This window comes from Colletotrichum jinshuiense, chromosome 2 (genome assembly GCF_051148585.1).
Source record: "Colletotrichum jinshuiense chromosome 2, complete sequence".
Taxonomy (NCBI): domain Eukaryota; kingdom Fungi; phylum Ascomycota; class Sordariomycetes; order Glomerellales; family Glomerellaceae; genus Colletotrichum; species Colletotrichum jinshuiense.
In genome coordinates, this window is record NC_139309.1 from 5,341,326 (window position 1) to 5,367,140 (window position 25,815).

A 25,815-nucleotide genomic window follows, 5' to 3' on the forward strand; every position below is an offset into this window, starting at 1 on the left:
GCGCCCTATCAATTTCGCCTGTTGCTTTGTTGCGCCGCTTGGATATTGTGGCTTGTCGTCTTGGGGTTCGTCCTCTGGGTGTAAGTATTGGGAGTTATCCCGATAACATAGTGCGTAGCCTGCGGTCTCAACCAGGCACAGGAGATGCCCAACATCAAGATGTATTAGATGTGGAGAGTAGTGGGTGAGTCTTGTGGATGACAATTCCTCGATCTTCGCCTGTGCGTCAAGCGGATTCCTTTGACTCTCTGATCCTGGGCCTGTCCCCCACAATTTCGGAGGCTTTCTCGACCCAGGAGTGTTTGGTAACTGGGCACATCAAACGAGCGTACAAGTCCCCTCTGCACGGGGAATAGTTTCCCACATCATTCCATCGAGAAAGCTCTAGATATATCGGCATTTTCAAGGGGATACGACTGATAGCCTGATACCAAAACAGTGGCTAGAGTTCAAGATAAACGATGCTGTTCATCGCATAGTAAAGCGCCTCGGGATGCTCTGAACTGTGCAGAGATAGCTGGAAGAAGTGATGGTCGATTTAACATGGAAATGCACATGCAGCGATCGCTGGGACGTGAGATGACAGGGGAGAGCTAAGCTAACTGCTTCACGAGCCTGCTGTTTATGCCAGATCCACCGGCTTTCGTAGTGCGAGTGCTTGTTGTTCAATTCCAATTCCAGGGTATTATTATGGTATCGTTTTCAGCTCAGCCACTTCTCGGCCTTGTTGGGTATCATTCTCCTGAGAACATCAATCTGTCGCGCCTGCGCCTTGTGCTTCAAGTCTGTAACTCCTCGTCTATCCGTCCGTCGTTGGCCGTTCGAGTACACGACTGTATAGTCCGGGATTTTCTCGCCAGGCTTGACAACTGTCAAAGGTGATATTGTGCAATTCTATGACGGTCAGCATCTGAGCTCGTTGCGAGGAGCATTGAACCAACCTTTCCAATAATAGCACCATGCCCAATCCGAGATCGGACACCAACCACGGTGTCCGTCCCAATCTCCGTACCTCCAGTTTCGATAACCGCACCGACTTCTACTGTCACGTAATCTCCAAGTGCTATGCTGCCACTGGCACCCTCATCGCCGACTGCCCCAATATGTGCTCGTTCGTGCACGATGCAGCGGCGGCCGATGAGAATGCTGCCATTGGTCGACTCGAGCTTCGAACGAGGATGCAGTACGCTTTCCGACTGGATCGTAATCGAGTGCCTTCCTACAAGAATGGCGCTGTCGGCAACGGTAAGGGAAGAGGAGAAGTTGACTGGCGGTCGTGGGCCGGTGTTGGAGACAGCAGGCAGCATAGAATGCCGCTTGCTCGACATTTTGACGTTTATCCCAGATTGCTCCGCCCTAGGAAATAGCCTATCCAGAAGGTGAAAGGCGCATTCTTGGTGAATACCGCAAAGATGCTTGGGTGTATCACCTTGCGTTCGACGCGCGTTGTTAGTGATGGGTGAGCTCGCTCGTGGGGCATCAGACACTGATGGTTCTCCGGAGCTGCCCCAGCGCATAACCCCGGTTAATGCATCGGAAAACATCACGTGACAGTATAGCTGACTAACCGGCCCGCATTGGCCAATCAACGCCTGTTGGAAATAAGCATCATCGACTTGGTGCAGCAGAGCTTCATTCCACGACGACGATTTCCTCCGACCGACACCCTCCATCCACCATCCTCCCCTCAAACGCCCACGATGGCCACTCCAAGGCGGTTGCCTGCGCACGCCGCGCAAGCTGCGCGAAACTTCGCAACAGTACGAACTTATGGCGGATTGAAGGACCAGGACCGTATTTTCCAGAATCTGTACGGCCGGCTGCCCCCGACGCTGGCTTCGGCGAAGAAGATGGGCGACTGGCACAAGACGAAGGAGATCATTCTTAAGGGACACGACTGGATCATTGGCGAGGTCAAGGCCTCGGGTCTCCGTGGACGTGGAGGTGCCGGTTTCCCTTCGGGATTGAAATGGGTAGGTTGCCACCTTGCGATACGCTAAATTATTGCCGCGGCAATCAAGGGAAGGAACGGGAAACGGGCTAACGCAGATGGCAACCGCACAGTCGTTCATGAACTTCAAGGATTGGGATAAGGACACGAAGCCGAGATACCTGGTCGTCAATGCCGATGAGGGCGAGCCCGGAACATGCAAGGACCGCGAGATTATGCGAAAGGACCCCCACAAGCTGATCGAGGGATGCCTCGTCGCCGGCCGAGCCATGAATGCCACCGCCGCCTACATTTACATCCGCGGCGAGTTCGTCCAGGAAGCCGCCATCCTCCAGAACGCTATCAACGAGGCATACAAGGATGGTCTGATTGGCAAGAACGCTTGCAATTCCGGCTACGATTTCGATGTCTTCATCCACCGCGGTATGGGTGCCTACGTCTGCGGTGAGGAGACGTCCCTCATCGAGTCTATCGAGGGCAAGCCCGGAAAGCCCCGTCTCAAGCCTCCTTTCCCCGCCGCTGTCGGTCTCTTCGGCTGCCCGTCGACCGTCGCCAACGTCGAGACTATCGCCGTCGCCCCCACCATCTGCAGACGTGGTGGCAACTGGTTCGCTGGCTTTGGCCGTGAGCGCAACCAGGGCACGAAGCTTTTCTGCATTTCTGGCCATGTCAACAACCCCGTTACCGTTGAGGAGGAGATGTCGATACCCCTGCGCGAGCTGATCGACAAGCACTGCGGCGGTGTCCGTGGTGGTTGGGACAACCTGCTTGCCGTTATCCCCGGTGGTTCTTCCACCCCCATCCTTCCCAAGAGCGTTTGCGACAACCAGCTTATGGATTTTGATGCCCTCAAGGACAGCCAGTCTGGTCTCGGTACCGCTGCTGTCATTGTCATGGACAAGAGCACCGACGTCGTCCGCGCCATCAGCCGTCTGTCCCACTTCTACGCCCACGAGTCCTGTGGTCAGTGCACGCCCTGCAGAGAGGGCAGCAAGTGGACCGACCAGATCATGAAGCGATTCGAGAAGGGCCGTGGCCGGCCACGTGAGATCGATATGCTCCAGGAGCTCACCAAGCAGGTCGAGGGCCACACCATTTGCGGTATGTATTCATTCACGAGGTCAACAATTCCAGTGCTAACGAGTTTTTGTTCAGCTCTTGGCGAGGCTTTTGCCTGGCCCCTGCAGGGTCTGATCAGACATTTCCGTCCCGAGCTTGAGAAGAGAATGGAGGAGTATGCCCAGCAGAACGGCGCCAACGCGCTGGCTGGTGGATGGGAGCCCACTGCCCGGGCTCAGGGCAAGTTGATTGCGCCGGGACAGTAAAAGACTACGATTTTGCATGCTTGTAGACTGGCGCCTGAGGGCTTGTATATATTAGTATCGTACATTGTGGTAGAGCCCTAAATGTGCCGGAGTTCATTTGTTCAGTAATTTGTGCGTTAATGAAGGCTCGCGTGAGATATTCAGCAACCGACGGAGAGTCGAAACCCACGAGTCTCATCGAGAAATGCCCTTCTGAGATCAATTGCTATGACGGACGAATATTTTGATGGAACCGCCATTCATCTTTATTCGAGCCTCCCCTCGATCGGCGTTAAGCCGATCCTCACAGACCAGTTTTGATGTCCAATGAGGCGATTGTATTTCTCAGCTCCCAGCTCCGCGCTGCAGCCAGCAAGCTAGGATGTCTCGGCCCACAGAATCGGGCAAGCTCGAACTCGGCCCAACCCTGTTGAAGAACCTCCGACGACGGCGGGGTTTGTTTATCACGACGACCGAACCGAACGACCGACCTCTTGACCGCCGTCTTGTCACACCATCACTCCCGACCGGTCGGGATTTTTATTTTTATTTTTATTTTCACCGCGGTTGATCTGAATCTACATTGAGAGGCATAGTTCTTTTTGCCTGGATCTGATCGCCGGGGCTATCCAAATATGACGTCTTTTATATATGACCAGTTTGTTGCCTTCGGGTCTGACAGTGGTGAGTATTTGCCTCCAATCTGGAATGTTAAGGGATGTTTTATTTCTTTTATACTTTCCTTCTTATTGATCAAAGTTTCGGGGTGCGCTGTTGGTCCTTCTGGCGGGTTTGCCATTGGTAGCCGATGAACCCCAACTCATCCCTCGCTACGTACCCTTATGCTCGCAATACTGATATGAGCACAGCCGGCCTCGAACGCATCCTCCGCGGCCTCCAGGCCCTCACCGCAATCCTCACCGCATACCCGTCACTCATTTCTCTCATTCTCTTCGCCACCTCAAACGCAGACGCACCGATCCTGGAAGCATTGGGCCCCCTCAGAGGGCACCTAAACTTAACCCGCCGCTTCATCCGCTTCTTCTGGTTCCTGAACTCCTTCGGGACGTCGTACAACCTCTACGCCTCCATCTCATCCCCGCCAGTCCCGCCGCCGCCATCGTCGTCATCCCCGGCTGGCACCCGAAAGAGCAAAGGCGTGGGCCTCGAGACGTGGCTCGAGATCCTCAAGTTCACGCTCCTGGGCCTCTACGGCGGCCTCGAGACCGCGACCCTCCCGGACCTGCTCGGCGTCCCGCAGATCGAAATCTTTGGCGCGGAGCGCACAAAGGCGCTCAATGTCGAGGCGCAGCGGTTCTGGCTCCTCGCGCTGGTGTGCGGGGTGCTCGCGAACCTGACGCACATCCTCAAGGCCTTTGCCTACGCGCCTGTGCCGCAGCACGGCCACGGGTACGGGACGGGCGAGAACGCCGAGAAGACGGCTGCCAGCGCCGGTTCCGGTGCCGGGGAAGATGGTGCCACGGGAGGGGAGAAGAGCGGGGACGCCGGCGGCGAGGAGAAGCTGGACTGGGAAGCCGAGCGCGCCCGCCTGAGGGCCATTGTCGCCAAGAGGCGGGAGGACAGGAAGCGGTGGCGGGGGGACGTCGCGTTCAAGGTCAAGACGCTGGGCCGAAAGGTCTTCTCCGACTCGCTGGACTGCCTTATCCCTGGCGTGATCCTGGGATGGGTCAATGTGCAGCCGGGCACCGTGGGCGTTGCAATGTTCATCACGACCGTGTTGTCGAGCAGGGACATTTGGGATAGATGCGGTGCCGCGGTCAGGGCCAAGAGAAATTCCTCATAGGTGAGTTTCCTACACAAAAAAAAGAGGGGGGGGGGGATAGAAGAACTGAAAGCACGGGCAAAGACGGGCTGCAAATGATTGGATTGCCTGCTTTAGAGGCCTAAATGATAGATTTATAGATGGATATAGAGTAACGCCCTGCGTAATGCAAATATCAAACGTCACACCCTCGTACAAACTCCTAGCAATTGTTCGTTCTATGATGGTGCCATTGTTATGGGGCTCCTCTCCGCGTAAATATTCACAAGGTACTCATTTATGTCGTCATTCGGATTTGCCGCTGCGTAGCCATGTTTAATCAGCCAGTAAACGGATAGGATGGTAACCATGAGAACCGCATGGCGCTCTTTACTGGGCAGCAACGGACATGCCGGCATGTCTCTGCTCGGGGCTCTGGGGGAGACGGATGCGGTACTTGTGAGAGCCGAGATCATCCTCATCCTCATCGCCCTCCTCATCCCACATGATCTGGATCTTGGCGCGCTTCAAGATGGAAAACTGCTGAGAAACCGCAATGACGACCTCAATGGCGCTAGCCGGTTGTCAGCACTGCTGAAGAACGATTCTACTACAAGGACAAAGAACTTACGCAGTAACCAAAGCAATAACGGAAATGGCGACATTGGACTCCCAGTACCAGCAGTACGGGTTTCCCGCGGCAACGACGCCCGCAATGAACGAGATGACGGCGAATGTAATGTCGAGGCCCGTATATAGCCATCGGATCGCCGTGCTTTTCTTTCCGCTGCTGCCACCGATCCACCCAAGGGTGACATCGCTATCGTCATCATAGCCTTGTCTCCCGAAGATGCAAGTTACAAATCCAAGGTCAATGGTGAAGCCCTTCCTCCGGTCCCCTCGGCGGGGGTTGCCCTGCGACAACAGTGCAAATGTGAGCCAAAGTAGCTGCATTATGGCCAGGAAGATAAATAGCCCGGCGCGGCCGCTGTCTTGCCGGCGCCCATCACACTCGAGGACGACGAGTGTAATGCTGAAGGCGATGGCGACGACTCTTATCAAGGCGACAGTGCTGAATGGGAACTTTGTGAACACCTTGGATGATCCATCATGAGACGAGGCAATGGAAGGGTGAGAAGGCGGGGTCACAGGTCGGTAGACGTTAGGGTTGAGAGGCCTGGTCTCGGCAGGAGGGGAGGATGAGGCGGGAGCCATGGTTCTGAAGGTGCCAAGGCACTTTGTCGACGAGAGGTCGTAGGTGGTTTCGTGCAAGTCAGTATTGCCTTGATAAGACAGGACGGGTTGACTGTCTGAATTAGGTGAGTCGGCGGGCATCGAGAGTCATCCGAATATGAGCGATGGTGATGAAAGGTTGTTATATACCAGGCCGCGCTCCATCTCATGAATCGAGGCAAGGTGGCTTGGAATGTTTGGTCTGGGTTCCAAGGAGGAGAATACCAGACCACTCGTTCGCCCCGAGGGAGCGAACAAGTCCGCCTAGGCGCACGCTCACTCCATCCCTCTGATTTCGTTGCCAGGCTCCCCCCTTTCCAAAAGTCCCCAATGGCGACGGGTCTTGGAGAGCCGCAGGCGCCTCGACTACGCCATGCGTGATCTTCATATGGCCGTCCACTAACACTGCCCGGAATTCGGGTGCCTAGAGCCCACTTCGATGCATTGAGACACGCAAGACCGCGACCACCCCCGCCCTGGATTTGTCCGACATGTCATTGGCCGGCGACGAATTGTTGGTGCGGAGTCCGCGGCAGTGCAGGGCGGCTTGTTTTCTCAAAGAAGGGAAGGATTTTAATGCCGTTGGTTGAGTTTCAACGTAGGTCAATCGCTGTGGTGTAGCGTGGGTTTAGGGTGGTGATCGACACCAAAGTCCTTCTGTCAGCATGAGTTCGTCGCTAAGGTCCCCGTAGGAAAAGGCGTACACGCGTAGTGGCCCATCGACTGGAGGACGTGGCAACTGTGCCTCAGCCCAGCTGGAACATCATGTGGCTCTGGATGGGATTCCTAAAGGAATCGAAAACTCTATTGCTAGGCTGAACAGATGGCGATCATTCTGGCTATACCAAAGGATTATTAACAAAAATACCAAACCAAAAACATAACGTATCAATGTGTGTTTGACCCCTCCTCGGGCGACTTTTCAAGAGACGAGATGGGGACGTCTCATGCCTTCGCCTGCCATCCATATGATAGGTTCCAGTGCCGCCGGCCGACAGCAGGAGCACCCAGAGTGGGAATCTCCCAAGTATCAATTAGCTCAAAGGGGAAGTATGCCGCTGCATGAGGGTTTCGTGAAAGTTGCCTCGAAGTTGTCTTCCTCCAATGGTATCCTTTTTAATAGCCATCCATAAACTCTCCCAGTAAATTCGTAACCGCTGTTGCCAAATCTTCCTACAAGGCGACTGACATGCTAATTCCACGGCATTAATGCTGGTGCCTAGTCGAAAAAGTCTCCGACGGCGCCAGGTCTTAACAAATACGAGTAGTGCACTCGTCAACAACAAACCCATCGACCGGCCAGATCACCGTCGACCTGTCACCCGATAGCTCCCAGTTCCGACTGACACTTTCCATCCGTCGTTGACAAGAGCGGCGATAACACCCTGTCTCAACCGCGAGACGCCTCCGGCGCTATGGAGGCCTCGGCCCGTGACAATCGTGAAGCCCTCCTGAGCCCTCTTTGCCCGGTACTCGCCAAGGTTGTTCCACCACTCCCAGACGCACTCTCGCGCGATTCTGACGCCATCGGCAACCTCGATGCCGTGTAGATCAATCTCGTTCGCTGAACTGGTGCTGGCCACATGTATGTCCGCGGCAACGCTTTTGGCCTTGGCAAAGCTGCGTGCCTCTTCGCGTCCGCGTTCGGCAAAGAATCCTGCTGCTTGTCTGTACAGGTGCCCCTTTTTGTACACCTGTCCAGCGGTACTGTAAGAGTGGTTACTGGCTTCACGGTACATCAGAGCAGTGTCCATCGCTTGCCGATGAGAGCGCGGGGCAAAAGAAGGGTTGTTGAGCAGCGTCGGACTACTGAGAGTTCGTCCTGTTGGAGACACGATTGTTGTTTTGGGTGAGGCCAGCTTTTGCCAACCTTCTGACGAGCCCTCCAACTCCTCGTTTGTAAGGGGCGCAAGCTTGTAACTGATATCCAGACGTTTAGCCGGCAGCTTACCGAAGTAGCGGTTCAGCAAGGCAGCGACCTCCTCAGTCCACTGATGGTCACTGTGCGTGACTCCAACAAGAGGCGACAAGTACTGCTCCGGGATATGCCGGTACTGCTTCTTCAGTACATGGACATACTGTTTCCCGTTGTCACCATCTGCGGCTACAGCCCCGACACCTTGCTTAATGTACCGATCAAGGAACTCGATAATGGTAAGTTCCACGGAGCCTTGACGAACATCAAAGACATCAGAGACCTCGTCGAACGGGAGGTCAAGCTTTTCTACAATGAACAGGATCCTTTCAACCCCTGAAAAAATGTCAGCAGTGGCCATACTAACATGGGCGGCTATGCTTACGTTCTTTATCTTCGTTTATGGGCGAAGTCTCGTTGATACTGCTTGAGCTTGATGACACATCCGTACGCAGATCCTTGCGCTTTCTCCCCTTGCCCTTTCTTTTCCCGGAAGGCCGCTCGGGCTGGAAGAAGCCATCGATGCCCTTGGGCCTCTCTCCGGTGGATTCGAGAAACTGAATGTTCAGCAAGGTCTCTAGGGCGGTTTGGAAATCGCCTTGCGCTTTTTTGAGCGCGAAGCTCACGTCGAGTGGCTTCAAGTCAGAGAACATTTCTTGGAGCTGCAAAATCTTCTCCTGGTCTGAATCTCCATCGAACGTCTTGATGCGCGGGACGTCATACTCGGGTTCTGATGGAGGTGGGCTCGTAAGTCTAGTCCCAGAAGAATCTGAATCTCTCAAATTAAGCCCATCAGAGGTGTTGGTGGAGCTGTCCCGCGCCTCGGCTCCTCCATCAATACAGCTTGCGGTGTCGGGGACGCCACTGGCATTGAACCCACTTGCCTCCTCGAACAGGACATTTTGAGCGAGGCTCTGCAGCATGCCGCGAACTTCATCAAGTTGGTTGGAGTCATCAAGATCCAGCTCACTTGCGATTGCAATGACAACTGTGGGGTCTAGGAGGGGGAACTCCGTCTGTTGTAATGTTGTCAGCATGACCTAGAGGTTGAAAAGCCCGAGACCAACCAAGCTTCATAGTGGTTGCATCTATTGTCTGAGATGTCCACTTTTGAGAGTCTTGGTGAGATGATTTCATCTGTATGCGAAACTAAGGGACATACAGACCACGCACGGGATATTGCCAAGTAAAAAAGAAAGGAAAGGAAACACCCACCACCAAGTCGTCGAGTTTTGAGGTAGCCATATGTCAAGTTGGAACTTCAGGGTTCGCGATATCGTCGTCGATTGATCCAGAGAAGCACAATAGTCATACTGAAATAGGAGGGGAAAATTGGGACAAAAATCTCGCTAGAGTGTCTGATCGTACAACAACCAGAATTTACGTCGGTCAAGGTTGAGATATGGGATGACCGGCGACGATGCCAAGACGAATGAGGCAGATAGCGATAGTCGAGTGCACTGGATGGCCACTTGAAGAACGAAATGGTAGTGAATGCGGCGATGATGAATGACGCGGTTGCGGGGTTGGTTTGGTGATAACTGGCGATTTGAGTCGGGTTTTGGAGGGGTCCTCAGCACTTAGATGCTCAAACACGCAGTCTAGCGAGTGCTCGATGAATCATGGGGGTCCTGCAGTGGCGTGCATATTTCCCGGGATGATTTATGAAGAAGAAATGCCAATGACTCTGATGTCTGACACCCGGGTTATACCGTCACACGCCTCACTGAGGTGAGGAAAGATGTGGTGTTCAAAACTCTAGGTGTGGCTTGCTGCAGAGTTGTCGGTGGCACGTGCACTCACATTGTGGCAGGCTAGTGGCTGAAGAGTGTGTCATCATGTGTATCCGTTTGGCTGGCGCAGAGACAAATGCCCCAATTATCCCGGACATTCGGTGCAGCGGACATCCCCGGTACGTACCTCCACCGATGACTTCACAACCGCCCCTCCCCACCCCTCCAACCGTGGCACGACCTCAGTGGCCCGCTCAATGGAGTTGCACGAGCTAGAAAATTCCCATCTCGGGGCCGCGAGCTGCAGTTTACAGCGCCCAATCTGCCAAAAGCCGTCTGGCTCTCGCCAAGACAGCTCGGCACCGGGCGGCAGTGGGCGGGACGGCAGGGGATTCCTTCTCTGTGAGAAACAAGCTAGCGCCTGATCTATTATTCGGGACCACTAGGTCCTGCTAGAGGTACGAGGTGAGATGCGCGAGGTAAAATCTGGTGCTCCAAGCCCGTTTCACTGGGCGACTGAGGCGGCTCGCACGTTACCGGATGAAAAACCTGCTGGTGCTGAGATGCACCAGCTGGGAGTATTCGTCCCGGGACGTGAAAGGCGCGGTGAGGCAGCGCCGGGAGGTATTCGTCAGCCAGATACCTAAACAGGAACAAGCTCAGTCATCTCGTTCCGACTCGTCCGTTCCATCACTGTACCCTATGTAACTCACCTCACCCGCATTAGCACGTCATGTACAAGCACTCACTTCACCCTATCTGCATTCAGTAAGGCAAGGCAGGGTTACACTGTCAAGGACAGGGATGTGCCGCCTCGGTCGACCGAGGATCCCGATGTCAAGTATCAGAAGGCAAAGGTGGTCAGCCTCGCACCGACTGACTCTGGCGCGAACTCCGGAATACAGGATGAAAAAAATAGAAAATAAAATCACATTTTGGCTAGCTCAGCTGGGGGCCGAACAGCTTCGGACCTTTGGGCGATCAGCTATAAAGCAGATTTGCGCGATACCTTCGGTGTCACTGGATTTCCAACTTTGAGGCGGCTCTTCCCGTTTGATAAACTTCCCCTGCCTATCCAGCGACGCCGTCGCAAGGTAGCTTGTGGGCTCGAAGGGCCGGCCTAGGCGCAAGCTTGCTGCATAGTCGTGCCCGGTGTCCTTGTACTAGGGAGGTCCTGGCGGCTGCACCCCAGCGCATCAACCTTACTTTTTGATCCGACACAAACTCGGCACAAACCTATATAAGCTTGTCCCAAATCCCTCCCCTGTGGCGCATTTACGTAGTAGTTGAAAATACCTCCTTCAACGGCACTTTTCAGTACTGGACGAGAGCCACACGCCGACTTAGTCTCGAGACCTGAATCCGGAACCGGACTTGGATCCAACTCACTGCCCAGTACTGTCTGCAGCTGGCCCATCATGACTACTGAGACACGAAAAAAGTTCATCAACTACCCCGTGCCACTGGCTGGGTAAGTCGTTTCGTCTTAAACTTTCCTGGCGTTGACCACTCGTTCATCCCGCAATGCACATACCACCTTCAACTTGCTCACTTTGACATGTTAAGTTAACGACAACATATGACTAACTTACTCGGCCAGGCCACCAATTCCATATAAAAATGTGAGGAAAAGCAATCCGCCTCTCAGCGGCTGGCTGCTAGTCATAGCCGCATGGATGTAAGTTCATGAGCGAACTAGCAGTGTGTATGCTCACACATTCTGACGTGATTCAGTATGGAATCGGTTTGGTTCGTACGTTCGTTCATCTGGAGCAACGCGGGATTTGGAAGCGTGAGAAAGATTCGTAAGCTCATTGAGGATTCCGAACCCCGTTACGATCCAACCGTTTTGCCCCTGCCGATGGACGAGGCCAAGGACCCGGCGATCCTTCATCGCGAGAGTGCAGTCAAGTCGAAATCACGCCCTTTCAAGTACTATTCCACCGCCGACTATCATGAGATGTACCTGTCTGGTACGGTTACACCACTGGCTGTGGCCCGGGCCATCCTGCCCTTGATCCGCCGCGACACAAACCCGCCGGGTGAGCACTCGATTGCGTGGTTTGACACGAAAACCGACCAAGTATTGGCTGCTGCCGAGGCTTCTACGAAGAGGTACAAGGAGGGCCGTCCGCTGGGCCCTCTTGATGGCGTGCCTACAGCTGTCAAGGATGAGTATGAAATTGAGGGATACCGAACTTGTCTTGGCTCTAGAAACGACTACACGACGGTGGTAGAGTCAGGCGAACCCATCACCAGTTGGTGTGTGAAGAAGTTGGAGGACGCGGGAGCAGTCGTCATGGGCAAGCTGTCCATGCACGAATTTGGACTTGGTGAGCCGGATTTGCAGTAAAAGGCGGAGAATCTGTTAGCTAACAATCTTCAGACACAACTGGAAACAACCCAATCCACGGGACCCCACGGAACCCCTACAACCGCGGCTACTACACTGGAGGCAGCTCTTCAGGAGCCGGGTACGTGGTGGCGACCGGCCTAGTGCCCGTGGCCCTCGGCAGCGACGGCGGCGGTAGCATCCGCATCCCAGCATCCCTCTGCGGCGTGTACGGCCTCAAGCCTACACACGGCCGTGTCGCTTTCCACCCTTGCACGAACCACAGCAACAGCTGTGCGGTAAACGGTCCCATCGCCGCGGACACCGAGTCCCTCGCAACCTATTTCGAGGCCATCGGTTCGCCGCACCCCGACTCCAATTTCATCCAGGCGTCGCCCTTCGTCCTCTCACCCAGTGAGAAGCGCGGCAAGATCCTTGGTATCCCCGAGGCGTGGTTCGCGCAGGCAGACCCAGCTGTCCAGCGCATATGCCGTGCCATGATCGCGAAACTCGTCACGCACCACGGATACACCACTGTGCCTATTGAAATCCCATTCCTGGTGGAGGGCCAGTGTGCTCACGCCATGACTGTTCTCACCGATGCTGCCTCCCTCCTAACGGACACCAGTAACTTGACCCACGGCAACAGGATTCTCTTGGCCATTGGCCGAGTCACGTCGGCGATTGACTACCTCCTCGCTCAGAAGCTCCGCAATGCGCTGATGCAGCATCTCGCACACCTCTGGCGCATGCACCCAGGCATGATCATCGTCACACCCACGACTTCCTCCTCAGGGTGGCCCATCATGAGCGAAGGCGAACTAACTCACGGCGTTAGCGATGGCGACCGCACAATTAGGTCGATGGAATATGTCTGGATGGGCAACTTCTGCGGAGTCCCCAGCGTCACGGTGCCAGCAGGCTACGTCGTGCCTCATGATCAGCCCGGTGCCGGCGGCGAGGCCGGGCCCGACACCATTGGCAAGGTCCCCATCGGGTTTATGGGCATGGGCGAATGGACGGACGAGCACAGTCTCCTCGAATTTGGACTTGATGCCGAGGAGCTGTTTGCGAAGGAGAGATGTCGACCGCCCAACTGGATTGACGTCATCCAGCGCGCCAAGGACGACATGGCGAAGAATGGGGAGCACAGCTTGATAGACATTTAGAACTGATATCCACCGAGGCGAGAAATCCAAAACTCGCTGTCGGTACCCCATGCCAATGCCAACCAAGCATACGTTACCCGCGTGAAAGGTGAACAGACGACCCTGGGGCTGCAGTAGTAAACATATCCCTCCACTGTTTGCTGACTGACTTCATCGTGGGAGTCAGTTGTCACTGAGATCTGAAACAGGGATACCCCATCTACCACATTTGTGGCATTAAAGATCTTCTCTGGCGGCGCCACCCTTCCCCTGCGCAGATCAATGCGAGTTCAACCCCGGGAAAGGCCCGAGCTGGCGGACGACGGGTCCAAGTGAGGGTAGCGTTCCGCGACCTGACGAACTAGTGTAGAGGGGTCGAGGCAAATCTTCAAAGTATGTCAGGAGGGTAGTTTCTGATATCCAAACCATTCCCGGGTCCAGATAGCCGCACATCCTTCGAGGCTCAGAGTAGATGCTGCATGGATGGCAGGGGATACTTGTCAAAGTCGGGATACGGGAGGCCTGGGAAAAGTAGGGCTATGCTTCAATAATACATCATAGCCGGTTATTTAATATGTACATAGTATTGTTCCTGCAGTGCGTGAGGTCGCTTTAATCGGCAACGACGAGAAGCATGGGAGCTGCGAAGGCCATGTAAATCAACATAGCGTGTCACTTGACCAATATAAAGCAAGAACAGTGCGACCTCCCACAACGTGTGAAAACTCCAACGGGGTCTCAACTGGAGAGATTGGGGCCAACAAACCAAAGTCAGCGTAGGGGTCCTGTCTTCTGCTCGGATCCGAGCTTGGATCGGCACACAGGCCGGCGCCGAGTCTTGGGGACCACGCGAAATCCCGACAGATGCTATACTTTTGTAAGCCGCTTTAAAATCACCTTCATCGCGAATTCATCACAAGGAAGGGCCGATAAAGATGGTTTGTCACAGTGGTTTCTAGATCTATGCGGGTATTCGTATTTAGACACCAGGCCTCACTAGGCTGCTTCAAGAGGGCACCCTTGGGGAGACACAGATTCAAGCGGGCTACATAGCTTACAATAGCCACTTTTATTTCTGATCATTATGACTTGCACTCAGCGGTGCGAGTATTTTTCTTCTCCTCGAGCGTTTTTGGAAACCATCTCAATGAGGCTTCAAGAACTCCCTATTCTGCTTGCTTGACATATATGCTTAGAAAAGAATAACCCGATATGATTGGAGTTGTTGCATGCTACCTCAGGGCATTCTGGCCGGTAACTCCCTTACGTTCAAACAACTCAGCAATGGAACTGTTCAGGACACCCTACTTACCAGAGGCTGAAGAGAAAGAAGTCTGAACTCTGGGTGAACGGTGCCGAACATTCGACTCTATCTCATTGACGTCACGATGCCAGACATTGCGTACACTTCATGTCACAGTAACATTGTGTCCTAGGCCATGAACATGATTCTAAGTCGTACAGATTTGCCTTCAAGTAATATATAAGATAGCAATGATGGACGCTGAGCGAGCGATCGATTTCAATGGAGGATAACGTGGGCCTGCAATAGCCTCAGCCGTGGTGCAGCGTTCAAGCAGAATGCGACCAAACCTGGTTATAAGTCGCGCGACCAGCTCTGAGGAATTTATGCACGGTTCTGACGTATCTATGACCTTATGCGTCTTCAGCGCTGATCCAGAAGCAAGACGTATGCAACACCGTCCAATCAGCTGCAGCACCGTTGGCAGACCCGATGAGCGATGATTCAAACCGGGCTCGTCTCTTACCACCCGAGGTTTGATCACGGCCGAGTCGACGGCTGTAACGGACATGCGGAAGCTGTTCGGAATTTGGGAGCACAAGGACATATTTGCCTATTCGGGAATTTAACGAGGTGCGAGTTGTTGAACCGACAATCATTAGAGGACTGCGACGTCCCAACAAAATGCAAGTGACCGGTTGAGGTGAGGGGTCAATTGCTAGCTGTAGCTGGCTGCTACTCCAATTCAACTCTCCCTGACGTAGTGGTGCAGCTCTTCATCCTCCCGTCTGCCTCTCGTCCGGTGTTGTACCACGGTAAATCTTATTTTTTATTTATTTTAGCCCGGCTCCCCCGCATTGCCCAAGCGCTGAACGGAATGACCTAGTATATTCTGCAGGGCCCCTAAAGCTTCGCCCGAGATTCTACTAGAGCCGCCGCTATCGTTCGACTCACGCCTGGCGTTGCAATTCCTCGCGTGTATTATCAAGATTGTCTCGGAGAAGCACGCCGGGAAAAAAAAAAACCAGAAGAGACACGGGTTGCGGGTGGAAAGGTTGCACCGAGGAAGAAAAAGAAGAAGAGGGGCGTCTGGGGAGAAGACTGGATGACATCCCGATATAGTGGACCCCGGTTGGCCCATTCCCCTGTCAGCTCACGCTCTGCATAGAACACATCCCTCCCATTTTTTGGACATTTACCTCATTTGCGCTGCCCTCCCACGTACCAACTTGTCGCCAGTCGCATCACCACAGAGGCGCATACACCTCAGTCCTGCCTTCGTTGCACTACCGTTCGTTTCTTCATAACGATTTCTTCTTCTTACGAACACAAGCCAGGAACCACTACCCGTCAGCCCCTTTATCGCTGTCGCCCTGCAGCACCCGAAGGTTCCACACCACCGAGGATGAAAGCCTAAGGGAGTGGCGCAATAGTTGGCGAGAATTTCACCCAGCTTCCTCTCGCACCTCACCTGTTACAACACCTTTTTTTCACGTTCGAAATCCTATATCGAACCGCTATGCCGGACCATGCTGGCACGGCGGCCGCTGCGCCGCCGCAGAGCGAGTCCAACCCGACCCCTCCCAAGGAGCTGTACCCGATGGTGAATTGGAAGTACGACCTGTTCCTCTGGGTTCTGGGCGTGCTGGTCGATCTTTTCTTCCGCGAAGTCCACCCACGTGGCTCTTGGAAGGTCCCCAAGTCGGGCCCTATCCTCTTCGTCGCCGCTCCTCACGCGAACCAGGTTGGTGTCCCCTAGCTTAACCCCCTGTCATTATCACATGCTAACCGCAATCTCTGCAGTTTGTCGATGCTCTGATCCTTCAACGCACCCTCCGACACGAGGCCGGTCGTCGAGTCTCTCTCCTCATCGCGCAAAAGTCTGTACATGGATTCATCGGATGGGGTTCGCGCCAGGTCGGCTCCGTGCCTGTCGGACGAGCACAGGACGCCGCCAAGCCTGGCTCTGGCATGATTTATCTGCCTGACCCCATCAACGACCCTACACTTATCCGTGGCGTTGGCACCAAGTTTGGCCAGGGCGAGGGCGAGGTCCATGGTATGCTGTTCTTGCCATCTGCCAAAAAGCAGACCGGCGCCAGCATCGACATCGCGCAGATCCTGGGACCCGAGGAGATCCGCATCAAGCGCCCCTTCAAGGGCAGGCTGTCGCTGGAGCAGCTCACTGGACGCGACGATATTGACGAGAATGGCAACTTTACCAACAAGGACATCAAGGGATGCAAGGAGGGCTTCAAGGGAACCAAGTACAAGCTCGCCCCGCACATTGACCAGACCAAGGTGTACGAGGCCGTCTTCGATCGTCTTAGATCGGGTGGCTGTGTCGGCATCTTCCCCGAGGGAGGTAGCCACGACCGCACCGAACTACTTCCCCTGAAGGCCGGTGTCGCCATCATGGCACTCGGCGCTCTTGCCGAGTCTCCTGGTTGCGGCCTGAAAATTGTGCCCGTCGGCATGAACTACTTCCACGCCCACAAGTTCCGCAGTCGCGCGGTCGTAGAGTTTGGCCCTCCCTTCGATGTTCCCCCGCACCTGGTCGAAATGTACAAGAATAACCAGAGACGCGAGGCCATCGGCCAGCTCCTCGACACTGTGTATCAGGCTCTGAGCGCTGTCACCGTCTCCACGCCCGACTACGACACTCTGATGATGCTCCAGGCTGCCCGACGCCTGTACAACCCTACTGGAAAGAAACTGCCCCTCCCCGTTGTTATCGAGCTGAACCGCAGACTGGCCATGGGCTACGAGAGGTACAAGGATGACGAGCGGGTTGTCGGCGTCATCAAATCGGTCAAGCAGTACAACAAGCAGCTCCGTTACGTCAGTCTCCGAGACCACCAGGTTCAGTACGGCAAGATGTCCATTCCCAGGGTTGTCTTCCTTTTGTTCTACCGAGTTGCAAAGCTTCTTGTTCTCCTGATCGGCGTGCTACCCGGCCTGATCCTCTTTGGCCCTGTGTTTGTCGCGTCGAAAGCCATTAGCGTCCGTAAGGCGAGACAGGCACTGGCTGGTTCGACGGTCAAGGTTCAGGGACGCGACGTCATGGCTACCTGGAAGCTCCTGGTGGCTATATTCCTCGCCCCGACGCTGTACCACTTCTACTCGGCCATTGTTACGTACAGGGTCTGGGTGGACCACCTCTGGGGCTACGTCCCTGAGTGGGTGCCTTGGTGGACGACGTATCTCGTCATGTGGCCACTGATGGTGGGCATCACATTTGCTGCTCTTCGATTCGGCGAAGTTGGCATGGACATTTTCAAGTCCCTGAGGCCCCTGGTTCTTTGTTTGAACCCTACTTCCAGCTACAACATCCAACAACTGCGTGTGCAGCGGGCAGACCTCAGCGCCCAAGTCACCGATCTCATCAACACAATCGGACCCGAGATGTTCCCCGATTTCGAGAAGACTCGTCTGGTTGCGGATCCGTACAAGGCCGACGGCTACTCGCGGCCCCGTACCCCACCAGCTCGCCGGGACAGCGACGCATCGAGCGCCTACGAGGCGGCGACACCGCCTTCCATCTCCCGAAGGGCAACTCAACAGTCGAGCCGCGGGCTTCCTCGCAACGAATCGTACAGCAACATCGGCGGCGTCGGCATCTTCTCCACGCGACCTCCTTCTCGGTCAAGGAGTCGGAGCAGCAGCAGTGGAGGCGGCCTTGGATCCGGCGGGTTTCCTATCAGCGGGTTCACAACTTTGGACTCTGCCGGGGGCTTCGATGAGGCAAGCAAGAAGATTCGCGAGGCTATGAAGCTTCGCCGAAGAAAGAGCGGAGAACACAAGATGGAGCTGGGGGCCGACGACAGCGAGGACGAGGAGTACAACGAGGCGCGCAAGAAGAACACATAAATGACATAATAGCTACATGTTTGAGAAGAGGCGGTTTGCCTGTGTGGAGACAGGTGTGCGAGACAGTTTAAGAGTGCGCATAGACAGCGATATGTAATACCGTAACGTGGATTCCTAGTTCATCTGCAAATCAGCAGCAATTGATTGACCAAAGCTTGAGTGGAATGCGACTCCGTGGGGCAAATGCGCGGCCAATAGCGGCGCTTAGAAAGTGAGGGCCGAGTATCTCCGCAGGATGGCAGGATCTGATAACTAAAATGGCGCTCTGCCCACGGACTTGGCGAGACATCGGCACCCAGTTTCGGGCTGGCGGTGACGCTATTTGAGACGACTCGCACGCGTGTCCCGTCCGGCAATCCGTGCCGGGCGAATCTACCAATCCCAGATTGGGGGCCTAATCATAACAACTCCGAGCTGTTCGGTGATACGAGTGACCTTGTGGGCCATTATTAAGGTAGCGCGCGGGACTGACTAGCAAAGCAATCCTCCGCCCTGCTAGATTTGTTGACCATGGAGTAGAAAAGCAAGACACTGCATTGGTTCGGCCCACGGAGACCTTCTGCGCCGGTTAAGTCCTTATTCCGTTTCCCCAATCTTTCGGCGTCATTCGCCAAAAATCTCCCCCTACCCCACACCCCTCCACCTTCCGACGGGTGGGCCGACCGACGCCGCGCCCCGACACTCTTTCAACCCTTAAGGCCCTGCCTGCCCCTCCTCCCTATTTCTTTTCCACGGAGGGGAGTTGCCTGTTCTGCGGAAGACAGTCTTTGATTCGTTTGTTTCTATTATTATTTTTATATTTTGGACAGACGGAAGACACCATGACGTCCGCATTCAAGTCTCTCATTTCGGGCGCCAAAAAGCTCGCTCTCGGCGATGCCGACGGCAACAAGACAACGGCGCTCGACCTGTTTACAAAGACGGACCCCGCTGTCGACGGCGACGAATGCGAGCACGACTGCGAGAGTTGCCACGTCAAGTACCCCAGGGGCTTCAAGATTGACGAGAGCGATGACCTGTATGGCCATATCAAGGCGTGGAGCACACACGCCCTCGTGGCGACGGGCAAGAGCGATTGGGTGAGGGACGTCGCGGACGAGAAGGGCAGTGTGATGCAGGCGATTAGCAAAGCGGCGGCGCCGAGCAATGGGGTACGTCGCGCTCTCAATCCCCGTGGGAGTTAGATGCTAACCAAGGAACAGAAATTGATGCTGTCCGCTTCCAATATTCCGACTCCGACGCACTCGAGCGACTACTCCGAACCCACGACGGTCCTCCTCCTCCCTGCCTTTGTCATCATCGACCACGTTACCCCCAAGAGTGTGCCGGAACTTATCACCGAATTCGTGGACAAGGCGCCGACCAACACCTCACCTCTCGAACCGCTCGCTCTCCCGACGTCTGTCCCGATAGCTGCGACCAACGGCACCGAGAAGGGCGCATTGAGCATACCTCCGCAAATCTCCCGCCGCCCGTGCCCACACAGCGCGCTGATCCTCCTCTGCTCACAAAAGACGCGCGACGCGCGCTGCGGGCAGTCTGCACCGCTGCTGCGCAAAGAGATTGAGCGCCACCTGCGGCCCCTCGGTCTGTTCCGTGACATGGACGACGAGCGGCCCGGCGGCGTGGGCATTTACTTCATCTCGCACGTCGGCGGACACAAGTACAGCGCCAATGTCATGGTGTACCGCCGGCCCGACGCCTTTGGTCTGGACAATGTGGAGCGGGTGAAGGAGGAGGAGCTGAAGCCGAAGCCGAAGGCGGCTTTGCCGGAGACAGAAGATGTGGGGGCAGCGCAGTGCATATGGCTGGCGAGAATCATGCCAGAGGACTGCGAGAACCTGGTCAGGTACACGATTCTGCAGGGCAAGGTTGTCAAGCCCGAGACGCAGCTGCGCGGTGGCTTCGATCGGTCAAAGGGTCTGATGAGTTGGTGAGCAGTTTTGTTAGACTAGTGGCCATTTGGAGAAATATCGGGGCGTATGCGTAATGGGATTGGAGCCACGGACTGAGATATGGGCGTTTGGCAGGCATCAACAAAGATGCGGGGGCATATGGTTCAATATAGACAGGAGCTGTGTTATTAGAGACACGGCCAGGCGAACAAGACGATATTTTTTGTTGTTCCCTACAATTTTGCAATGCCAATAAATAAGCTAAAGTACATCACCAAGAGATGAGCACAGAGCTGCTTGCGCGGTACTGCAGAGAGTCTCCGCATGCTGACCGAGATGACCGGAGAGCTGCCCCACATCTACCGGCCCGCCCCGCACTCCAAAAAAGAAGGGAAAAAGAAAACCAACCCCAAGCTGCAGCCGATAAGATAGCGTAGGCGGACAACGGGCGGACCCACCAAGGGTCGCCCGGACAACAAAGCTAGGATAAACAATCCCCACGGCCACTCCTTGGTGCCAGTCCACCACTCTCAGCTCACCGACACGTCCATCCACTCCAACCCCCAAATTCCTTATTGCTACGACAGAAAAACAATTGCAACGGGACGTAGTCTGGCTTTGAGCCATCTCCCCCAGCTTGCTCTAATCGCCTTCCCAACCATGGTGTGAGCAAGACGAGCAAAAAAATAATTACAAGCTGCCGGGGCACGTCTTCATTCATCACAAAAGTATTTGGGATTACGTTTTTTGTTTTCTTCCGAGACTCGACTAGCATTCCATCTGGATATTGTTTTCATTCAACGGAACCAGCAGAACCCTGTTTCGAAAAATTCCCGCCCCCATTCCTCGACAATGGGCTCCGCCGCCGCAGGAGATAACAATGGAGGAGGCCGCCCTAGGTCCTCGGTCCTCAAGAGCTTTATTCACCGCCGCAACCAGTCTGAGGGCTCCGCGCTCTTCACGTCGCCGCCGTCCGTCCAGGTGACCACCACGCCCGCCCAACACATCCAGGCAACGTACGCCCAGCTCGAGGGCAGGATGCCGCCCCCTCCTATCCGGACCGAAGGCTTGGGGGCCTTGGGCGAGCTGAGCCAGAACTCCCAGCAGGACCCGGTGCTGCGGTCGCCCCGCAAGCCAGACGAGAGCCGCGACCGATCACGTTCACCGACCAAATCCACCTTCGGCACGCTGTCTCTCAAATCGTTGACGAAGGAGGGCCGAAAATCCCGCGACGTATCCCCCGAGAAGCCGAAGAAGACGAAATCAAACACAAACCTGGCAGGCTTCCTGTCGCGGCCCAAATCGACAATGTCCCTTAACAAAACCTCAAAGGAAGAGGAGGAGCGCCGTCTGGCCAAGGACAAGGAGAACCGCACGCCGCCGAGCTCGACCTCGAGCGTCGACATGACTGGCCCGGCACCGCCCATATACGCACAGTTCTGCAGCCAGGACCTCGGGAGCGCTGGGCTGCGAGGGAAGGCATCGTTCGACGCGGGCAGCGGGCGATTCGGGAGCGATGCTTCGAGCGAGATGGCTGCCAAAAAGCAGAGGCCGAAGTCATACCACCCGTCAACTGCAATATCCGAGCACAGGTCCACGCAGGACCTACGCAACAAAACAAAGGTGGATGGTCGTGAGCCGTCCGCCTCGGAGAGGATCACTAGTAAGATCCAACGTCCGAAGCTCTTTACGGCGTTTTCCGCCGTTGGCAGCAAGACGAAGTCCAAGGCAGCGGATACCTTGGAACGGTCCATCGACCCTAAGGAGATCGATACCCACCTGGAGGCAATGTTGGACAGGCGGAACATACCCGAGAACCAGCGGTACAAGATGCGAAGCTTGGCCGATACGATCAAAATGGAGTTCATCCGGCAGGACTGGGCGGAGATGGCCGCCAAGGAGCAGGCCAACGAGATCAATGAGCCTTCATCCGCCGCCACTGGTGGTTCTGACCGCGAAGAGTCCCAGTCTAAGCGTTCCAGAGGAAGAAGCTTCACACTTTCGCGGAAGAAGGAGCCCTCGTCACCGACAAAGAAGTCAAAGGGCGACGGGGCCTCGATTGGCCGCCATTTCAGGAGCAAGTCCTCCGAGAGCATAGCGAGCGAGCGGCCGTCTTCTTCGGGGTCAACGATGAGCAACGGCATCCTTTCTAAGATCAAGTTTGGCCAGGGGCCGGGCGACTACGTTTCGTACCTGCGCAAAGTGCAGAAGCCGGAACAAGTCGAGGTCGGGAAGCTGCACAAGCTCCGGCTGCTTCTGCGCAACGAGACTGTTTCGTGGACCGAGGACTTTATTCGTCAGGGCGGTATGCAGGAGATCGTCGGACTGTTGAACCGCATCATTGCGGTCGAATGGAGGTATGTTTTTTTCTGTTTGAACTCGGCTTTGAGGAACTAGCACTAACGCACAGCAGAGAGGAACACGAAGATGCCCTCCTCCACGAGAACCTGCTATGCTTAAAGGCCCTCTGCACCACGGCACTGGCCTTACAATATCTCCACTCCATCCATGAGGACCTTTTCCCCAAGCTCCTCCACATGCTGTTTGACCCCGACAAAAAGGGTCCCAGCGAATTTACTACACGCAGCATCGTCACGTCAGTGTTATTTACATACATTGAGTCTGCTGCGCCCGTCGAGCGCATCGCTCGCGCCCAGAAGGTGCTGTCGTATCTGCGCAACCCCCAGCCGAAAGAAGAAGAGAGGCCCGTCGGCTTCGTGCTGGAGATGCGAAAAGAGCGGCCGTATACCGTCTGGAACAAGGAGGTCGTCAGCGTCACCAAGGAGGTCTTTTGGATCTTCCTGCACCACCTCAACGTCATCGCCCTGCCCTCCGAGATGTCAACCAAGGGCGGGGCGCCGCTCAGCACCATTACGAACGGGTCGCAGGATCCGTACGGCTACATGCACAGGCACTTCCCCTCGGAGCGCCCGCCCGTCCCGGCGGCGCCCTACGTCGGCGGAGTGGAGTGGGACGCCACCAACTACCTCGCCTCCCACCTCGACCTCATGAACGCTATCATCGCTTGCACGCCAACCGCGACCCAACGCAACAACTTGCGCAACGACCTGAAGATATCAGGCTTCGAGAAGTGCCTCGGCGGCAGCCTCCGGCTCTGCAAAGAAAAGTTCTACGGCTGCGTACACGAGGCCCTGCGCTGCTGGGTCGCCGCGGCCACGGAGGACGGCTGGGACGCGCGGGACGTGCGGTACGGCCCGCCGCCCGAGTCGCGGAGCACTAGTCCCGCCAAGAAGACCACCGCGGCCCAGAAGGCCAAGAAGCCCGAGCCGGCGCCCAAGATCGAAATCCCCAAGCTGGATTTCGGGCTCGACAACCACCGCGTCAGCCCCGTAAAGGAGAGAGACGTCTACTTTGGGCTGGACAACCACCGCATCACCCCGGTGACGGAGAGGGATGTTTGGCTATCCTGAGGCTGAGAGGCAGGGGGCCAAAATAAAATAAACAGGGCCAGCAAACTCTCGGGTGCCTCACTAGCAGGGCGGCCCGGAGACTTTTGTATATCATGCTACGGAACGAAGGGAGTGGGGGGGGAGGAAAAAAAACAGGATGGGGGAGCCGGTCTCGCCGGTCTCCCTCAGTGTCAGTATTCCCACGAGATTGCCAACGCAAGCAGGGGAAGCCCCCCCTCCCTCCCTTCCCCTTCTCACCCCCTCCCTCTCCCTCTGTTCACCCGCCGAGAGGGATCGGGTGCGAGCCTTATGGCGCTGCTTTCTTTGCGGTTTTTTGGAATCGGGGAGTTGTCTTTTTTCCTAGTCTCTTCTTGTTGTCTTGCATGGGTGTTGGGAAATCGGGAGAATTGTCTGGTTATACATCATGCTGCCTAATGCTTCTCATGAAGGGCACGTTTATGAATTGATGATCATCACACATAGAAAGAGAGCAAAAAAAAAATATTAAGTATTGTGCATGTTGGCCCGTTGACATCCCCCTCCCCTCCCCTCCCCTGTCCTTTTTCCTTTACCTGGGCTCCCGGTAGATGTGGCTAGTCATTAAAAGGCGACGGACTACCGAGACATTTATCGGGAGGTTCACACGCCGGAAGAGAACGGAATATGCGCGGTGGTGTTTTGAGAAGGATCCGAGATCCGACAGGCTTGTAAGCTCGGAAGGAGGAGGAAAGAGAGAGGAAGGCGGAGGGAGAGAGGCGGTCAGCAAGCCTATGGCGCAGATGCCGAACAACCCGTCGGGCTTTGAGGGAATGAAGGAAGGGTTTCTTGGCGGACGGGCATCCTTTCCTTTGGCAGATCGGTGGTTTTGCGGACATGATTCGCGAACGGCCAGGGGTCTAAGGAGGCTAGGCTAGGGGGGGCCCCAAAGCCCTTGGTTCGTGACTGTCGGTGGGTTCGGCTGGGGTTTGTGACGAGACGACCAACTGTGCAATGCAATGCATTGTGCTAGCGAAGACCTTTCTATCTAGCCGCCTGGATAACAGCGAAGATCATCAATAGCAAGAGATCACATGTCGAGTGTACCCGGCAAAAGATACAGCACAGTTTAGTGCAAGACTGCAAGGTACAACCGTCGGCATCGCTTTCGGCCGCCGCTTGACGTTGTCGTCACCTCATATGATTCGCTTGTAAGAATATGTCATTCTCTAATCGCGTTCTGGGGCCCAAAAGAGGCCAAGCACGGGCGGCTATAAGACAGCGGCCGAGACTCAGAGATTGCTTCGATGGGCTTTGAAGGCGTCGTGTACACTCTTGCCATTCAGCACGTCCTCCTTGACCTTGTCGTCTGCGGCCGTCAGCTTCGGGAGAAGTTCCAAGACCTGGTCGATCTTATCCCTAGGGATGGCGACAACCCCATTAACTGGGTCGGCGAAGACGAGGTCGCCGGGGTTGATGACAGTACCATCAACGTCGAGAGGCACTTGGACCGCCCAGGGAGTGCTCTCGGCCCCTGCCCCTACAGTGGAGAGCCCCCTCGCCCAGATCTGGATTGGGTTTTTAGCAACCACCGGTGAGTTAGGAGACTTGGAAACTTAATCGACTCACAGGTAAGCCCGTACTTGTGAGTTCGCCAAGGTCCCTGGCGCGACCCACGACCACGACCGCCTTCGCCTGGCGAACCTTCATCCTGACAGCCATGATGCCACCACAGACGGCATTCTTCTGCCCATCAGGCTGTCTGATGATGACGACGGTCCCCGGCTGGGTGATATCAGCCCAGTGAGTGTCCTTGGGAATGTTAGCCGGTGGCGAATCCAACGTCTCCCCTTTTCGAGCAAACAGAATGGTGGACGCCGGTGCTATAGTTATGGGAGCACCTGCGGCGTTTGATTGGCCCAACAGTTGTAGGTCGGGCAGGAAGCCGGCTCCAGGGACTTTGAGCTTTACGAGGGCATCTGATATGTCACAGGCGGTGTATTTCTGAAGCAGTGCGATGCGGGCGTCGTCTGTATCAGCCAT

At 55.4% G+C, this 25,815-nt stretch overlaps 10 protein-coding genes across 10 annotated transcripts; 6 read left to right on the forward strand and 4 right to left on the reverse strand.

Annotated features, from left to right (window-relative positions):
- Window positions 1–702: 702 nt before the first annotated feature.
- On the reverse strand, window positions 703–1,328 carry EsH8_II_001390 (trimeric LpxA-like protein; the record flags this gene model as incomplete). The annotated part of the gene is made up of 2 exons (XM_083264688.1): window positions 703–894; window positions 942–1,328. 2 exons carry the CDS (start codon window positions 1,326–1,328, stop codon window positions 703–705), a joined length of 579 nt encoding a protein of 192 aa, XP_083122010.1.
- Window positions 1,329–1,700: 372 nt separating this feature from the next.
- EsH8_II_001391 (NADH-quinone oxidoreductase subunit NuoF) lies at window positions 1,701–3,276 on the forward strand (the record flags this gene model as incomplete). The annotated part of the gene is made up of 3 exons (XM_083264689.1): window positions 1,701–1,973; window positions 2,065–3,052; window positions 3,107–3,276. 3 exons carry the CDS (start codon window positions 1,701–1,703, stop codon window positions 3,274–3,276), a joined length of 1,431 nt encoding a protein of 476 aa, XP_083122011.1.
- Window positions 3,277–3,890: 614 nt separating this feature from the next.
- Window positions 3,891–5,059, forward strand: EsH8_II_001392 (peroxisomal biogenesis factor 11; the record flags this gene model as incomplete). Its single annotated transcript, XM_083264690.1, has 2 exons — window positions 3,891–3,939; window positions 4,125–5,059. 2 exons carry the CDS (start codon window positions 3,891–3,893, stop codon window positions 5,057–5,059), a joined length of 984 nt encoding a protein of 327 aa, XP_083122012.1.
- Window positions 5,060–5,407: 348 nt separating this feature from the next.
- Window positions 5,408–6,352, reverse strand: EsH8_II_001393 (uncharacterized protein; the record flags this gene model as incomplete). Its single annotated transcript, XM_083264691.1, has 2 exons — window positions 5,408–5,591; window positions 5,649–6,352. 2 exons carry the CDS (start codon window positions 6,350–6,352, stop codon window positions 5,408–5,410), a joined length of 888 nt encoding a protein of 295 aa, XP_083122013.1.
- A 1,202-nt stretch (window positions 6,353–7,554) lies between these two features.
- EsH8_II_001394 (uncharacterized protein) lies at window positions 7,555–9,410 on the reverse strand (the record flags this gene model as incomplete). The annotated part of the gene is made up of 3 exons (XM_083264692.1): window positions 7,555–8,501; window positions 8,551–9,181; window positions 9,381–9,410. The coding sequence occupies 3 exons, from the start codon at window positions 9,408–9,410 to the stop codon at window positions 7,555–7,557; spliced, it is 1,608 nt and encodes a 535-aa protein (XP_083122014.1).
- A 1,906-nt stretch (window positions 9,411–11,316) lies between these two features.
- On the forward strand, window positions 11,317–13,399 carry EsH8_II_001395 (amidase; the record flags this gene model as incomplete). The annotated part of the gene is made up of 4 exons (XM_083264693.1): window positions 11,317–11,369; window positions 11,499–11,576; window positions 11,633–12,231; window positions 12,285–13,399. 4 exons carry the CDS (start codon window positions 11,317–11,319, stop codon window positions 13,397–13,399), a joined length of 1,845 nt encoding a protein of 614 aa, XP_083122015.1.
- A 2,741-nt stretch (window positions 13,400–16,140) lies between these two features.
- EsH8_II_001396 (bifunctional glycerol-3-phosphate/glycerone-phosphate O-acyltransferase SCT1) lies at window positions 16,141–18,491 on the forward strand (the record flags this gene model as incomplete). Its single annotated transcript, XM_083264694.1, has 2 exons — window positions 16,141–16,365; window positions 16,425–18,491. 2 exons carry the CDS (start codon window positions 16,141–16,143, stop codon window positions 18,489–18,491), a joined length of 2,292 nt encoding a protein of 763 aa, XP_083122016.1.
- Window positions 18,492–19,312: 821 nt separating this feature from the next.
- On the forward strand, window positions 19,313–20,428 carry EsH8_II_001397 (Sucrase/ferredoxin-like-domain-containing protein; the record flags this gene model as incomplete). Its single annotated transcript, XM_083264695.1, has 2 exons — window positions 19,313–19,642; window positions 19,694–20,428. The coding sequence occupies 2 exons, from the start codon at window positions 19,313–19,315 to the stop codon at window positions 20,426–20,428; spliced, it is 1,065 nt and encodes a 354-aa protein (XP_083122017.1).
- An 810-nt stretch (window positions 20,429–21,238) lies between these two features.
- EsH8_II_001398 (armadillo-type protein) lies at window positions 21,239–23,817 on the forward strand (the record flags this gene model as incomplete). The annotated part of the gene is made up of 2 exons (XM_083264696.1): window positions 21,239–22,743; window positions 22,800–23,817. 2 exons carry the CDS (start codon window positions 21,239–21,241, stop codon window positions 23,815–23,817), a joined length of 2,523 nt encoding a protein of 840 aa, XP_083122018.1.
- Window positions 23,818–25,064: 1,247 nt separating this feature from the next.
- On the reverse strand, window positions 25,065–25,815 carry EsH8_II_001399 (ribonuclease E inhibitor RraA/Dimethylmenaquinone methyltransferase; the record flags this gene model as incomplete). The annotated part of the gene is made up of 2 exons (XM_083264697.1): window positions 25,065–25,340; window positions 25,402–25,815. The coding sequence occupies 2 exons, from the start codon at window positions 25,813–25,815 to the stop codon at window positions 25,065–25,067; spliced, it is 690 nt and encodes a 229-aa protein (XP_083122019.1).